The sequence below is a fragment of the Monoraphidium neglectum genome (assembly GCF_000611645.1).
Source record: "Monoraphidium neglectum strain SAG 48.87 unplaced genomic scaffold scaffold04756, whole genome shotgun sequence".
NCBI classification, from domain to species: domain Eukaryota; kingdom Viridiplantae; phylum Chlorophyta; class Chlorophyceae; order Sphaeropleales; family Selenastraceae; genus Monoraphidium; species Monoraphidium neglectum.
In genome coordinates, this window is record NW_014008873.1 from 1 (window position 1) to 4,003 (window position 4,003).

A 4,003-nucleotide genomic window follows, 5' to 3' on the forward strand; every position below is an offset into this window, starting at 1 on the left:
TTGTAGACGGCATCAAGCGCGTCGGCAGCGGCTTCGCCATCCAGGTGCGCGCGCGCGTGTGCGTGTGTGTGTGTGTGCGCGTGTGTTCGTGCATTTTTGTTCGTTCGTGTGGGTTTGTGTAGGAGAGAGAGGGAGTCTGCGTGTGCATGTGTGTGTGTGTGTACGTGTGTGTGTGTGTGTGTGTGTATAAATGTGAGTGTGTGTGTGTGTGTGTTGGAAGAGGACAAAGACGAGCCGGTTTCGGGGCTCCCAGTGGTTTTTTTGAGGTGGCAGGAGTAGCCCATTCCTGCTAGCGGCGAAAAGGGCGCGACCTGCGCCACATGCGGCCAAAGCCCGGGCGGGGCTCTCGCATCCCTGCAGGGCCGCGCACTATGCTGGCGCCCCCGCCCCTGCTCATCACCCATGGCTCGACTCGGGGAGCCCTGCACTCTGCACCCTCAACCCTGCACCCTCGAAATCCGCACCCTGCACCCGGAACCCCAGACCCTGCGCCATAGACCCTGCAGCCCAACCCCTGAAGCTTGAACCCTGCACCCTCAACCCCCCTCCAGGGCAACATGGACCCCGGGGTGCTGTTCGGCAGCAAGGACGTGATCGAGTCGCGCGTCCTCGACACCATCCGCCGCGCCAAGTCGCAGGGCGTGCGCCACATCATGAACCTCGGCCACGGCGTGCTGCCCGGCACGCCCGAGGAGAACGTGGCGCACTTCTTCGAGGTGGCCCGCACCGCGCACGAGCGCCTGTGATTTGGGCCCGAGGGCGCGCCGGGGGCCGGCCGGCTCGCGGGCGGGACGTCTCTTATTTTTCCGTCGTTGTTTTTTCCGTTTGTGAGTGCTTATTTTGAAGATGTGGCGTGGCGCGCGCGCCGGGTGGGGTGGCGGCTCGCGCGCCGGACTTGAGAGTCGTGAGAGAGAGCAGGTATGGTTCTTTTTTCCCTCTCCTCCTTTGCCTGCAACCAGTATGGGGGCTCCCGCTGTAAAAGCAGAGGATATCGCCAACGGCGTGGTGCGTGCCCATACCACCTGTGTGAGTTGCCAGGCAGCTGTGGTTGGAAGGCGGCGCTTGGGCACCAGGGGCGAGCGCTGGACTGCCGTCGTGGTTGGGGCGGGCCAGGGGGGAGCTGCGGTAGCTGTGTGTCATCGATGAGTCGAGGTGTGCGCGCCCTATGTCAACGGTGTCGACGCAGCTCATCGTAGCCTATGGCCTGAGGTCATATGGAGGGGTGTGAATTGGTTAATGCTGTGTGTCCCACAATGGGCTGCTGCCCTTCCCTCTCCCAAGGCACCAAACAACCTAAGCAAGGGGACTGCAGGCAGCTGTTGCCAAGGTCTTGATCCGCAACGTTCACAGACCTAAAAATTAGCAATTTAGGGCAGGTTTGAGAATCATTTGCACCGTAACACGAGTTTCGATTGTCCGACCACCCTTCCCGCGGCCTGCCGCAGTGCCGACAGGAAGGACTCGCAGCCATCACATGGCTACAGATCACAATTCCAGATAGTAGACCGTCCGATCGTTCAAATATGCCACGTACGTAGGTGATAGTGACAGCGCATTGAGGATGGAAGGGGTTGATGATGCAGCATGGTCCGGCCCGGACGACTGGCAGAGGGGCTTTGTTCGCGGATCCACGGACGGCTCAATGTACTCCGAGCTGGCGAGTGCCAGCGCCACGGGGGCGGTGCGTTCCCCCGGCTTGGCGCCGACTGCTGCTGCGGTGCTCCCCACCGCCTGGCCCAGCGGCGCCGGCGCCACAGCACAGCTTCATCCTACTGCGGGGGACCTGCAGATGCGCTTGATGCTGCAGCAGCAGGCAGCGCTGCAGGAGACGCAGCGGCAACAGTACCAACAATTGCTGCTTCTGCAGCAGCAGCAGAAGCAGCTGGGGAACCTCCTTCCGCAGCAGGACGAGCAGCAGCTGCACCAGCAACTGCAGCAGGTGCAGCACGAGCAGCAGAGCCGGCACGACCAGCAGCGGCAATTGCAGCAGCAGCAATTGCAGCAGCAGCAGCAGCAGCAGCAGCAGCAACAGCAGCAGCAGCAGCAGTTGCATCAACAGCAACTGCAACAGCAGCTCGTGCAGCAGGCATTACACCAGCAGCATCAGGCGCAGCAGCAGCAGCAGCAGCAGCAGCAGCAGCAGCAGCAGCAGGCGCAGCCTTCGCTGCTGCCGCGGCAACATCAGTATCAACCGCATCTGCAGCCCGCCCGTCCCGCAAGCCGCAGCGGCACAGGCGTGCCTTTCCCTGCCGTCGGCGCAGGCGCAGGCGTGGCCGTTCCTGAGGCGACGGCGGGCGCGGCGCAGCGGCGTGCGCTGGCCGCGTCTGCGGCCGCTGCGGCGGCGGCGGCGCCACAGCAGCAGCAGCAACATCAGCAGCAGGAGGATGACGATTACAGCGGCCTGACTGTAATGCAGAAATATCACCTCAAGCGCAAGCAGCACGTGCAGCGGATGGAGCAGGACCTCGCTGAGAAGGTGGGGCGAAGCTGCTACAAGAGCGGCTGGCCGGAGGGACGGGGCGGGGTTTTTGTGAGGTTCTTGCGTAAGTTTGAAGGCGCAGGCGTGGCACATGCGTGCATGCGCTGCCTGTGTTGCGCTGGCGCAACCGCAGGCATGCAAAGATCGTGTCGCATGCCCATATGCGCATGACTTTAATTGGGGCAATCAAAATGATCGCCCCATTAACAGACATGCGCATATGGGCATGCAACCACACATGCATGCACATGCATGCACATGCACACGCATGCGACACGCATGCGGACACGCATGCCGACACGAATGCGCACATGTCCCACGCTTGACCCACGCAAACACCCATGCCCACACGCATGCGCGAACATCCTGCCCCCGCAGCTGTCAGAGCTGGCCGTGCTGCAGCGCGAAAACGACAATCTGAGGAAGCGGGCAGAGGTGCTGGAGAATATGCTGGTGGACGTGGACAAGCAGGTGCGCAATCATAGAAAGCAACGCCCTTTTCCATGCGTGTTCGCTCGCCACCCCTGCTGTCGGCCGTGAACTTTGCGGCCGCCCGAGGCGTGGAACCTGCCGGGGGGCGGTGCACGGCGGGGATGTTGAGGTGGTTTTCGGCCGTGGGGCGAGCTGGGGTGTGGCGCTGATCTGGTGGGAGTAGGGCGGGGCTCTGAGCGTTCAGCGCGGCAAGGCACAAGAGGCAAAGAGAACGAGCTTGCGTGTGGGGGATGTTCGTTGGCGCCTGTGCGACTCGATTGAGTTTCAGTGTGGTGACGAGTGTGCAAGTGCAAGGGTCTGTTGGGATCGTCTCGGGGGCAGCTGATTCCCTCAGCCTCTCGCCGCCTACTTCATGCGCCGCAACCGCTGGCTGATATCCGCAACACACCTGTACGCGCTTCCACCCTCCCCCCTTGCAGCTGGTGCTCATGTCGGAAGTCGATCAGCCAGAACCGTCGGACTGGCTGACCCTGATGAAGCTGACTCACACAGAGGTGCGGCCTTCGCTGCCCGTGACGCCCCTCGCGGCCTTGTGACGGAACGCGTCCCGCCGGCGGCTCGATGTTGGCGGCGGGGAGTTGGGTTGCAAACATTGCTGCCGGCGGCGCTGTGACACTGCTCTTCTTGGTGCCCCTGGAAGTTCTAGGGTCTTTCGTACGGTTGGAACCCGACAATCGCTCATCCTCTGCCCGCAACTGGCTGCACGCTGCTGCACACCGTACTGTCGTCCCCGGTCCGCAACTAACTGCCCCCGGCTCCGCGCACCCCGCCGCGCACCCTGCAGCACCGCGCCGCGCCGCGCTGGCTGCACCGCTTGCTGGAGCGTGCCGCGACCGCTGACATAAGCGGCCTGACCGCCGCAGAGGCGCGCCGCCGCTGGCTGGAGTTTGCGTCGGCGCTGCAGCCGCTGGTCGCGTCGGCCGAGGCGGCGCAGGAGGCGGCGGCGCTAGCGGCCCACGCGGCGCGCGCGAGCGCGAGCGGCGCCGGCGCTGCGGACGAGGCGAGCAGCGGGCGCCGCGCGGCGCCCGGCGC

General features: G+C 64.1%; 1 protein-coding gene across 1 annotated transcript; it reads left to right on the plus strand.

Annotated features, from left to right (window-relative positions):
* Positions 1–557: 557 nt before the first annotated feature.
* MNEG_14778 (Uroporphyrinogen decarboxylase) lies at positions 558–3,507 on the plus strand (the record flags this gene model as incomplete). Its single annotated transcript, XM_014036751.1, has 5 exons — positions 558–742; positions 960–1,005; positions 1,790–2,476; positions 2,858–2,950; positions 3,391–3,507. The coding sequence occupies 5 exons, from the start codon at positions 558–560 to the stop codon at positions 3,505–3,507; spliced, it is 1,128 nt and encodes a 375-aa protein (XP_013892205.1).
* Between the last annotated feature and the right edge of the window lie 496 nt (positions 3,508–4,003).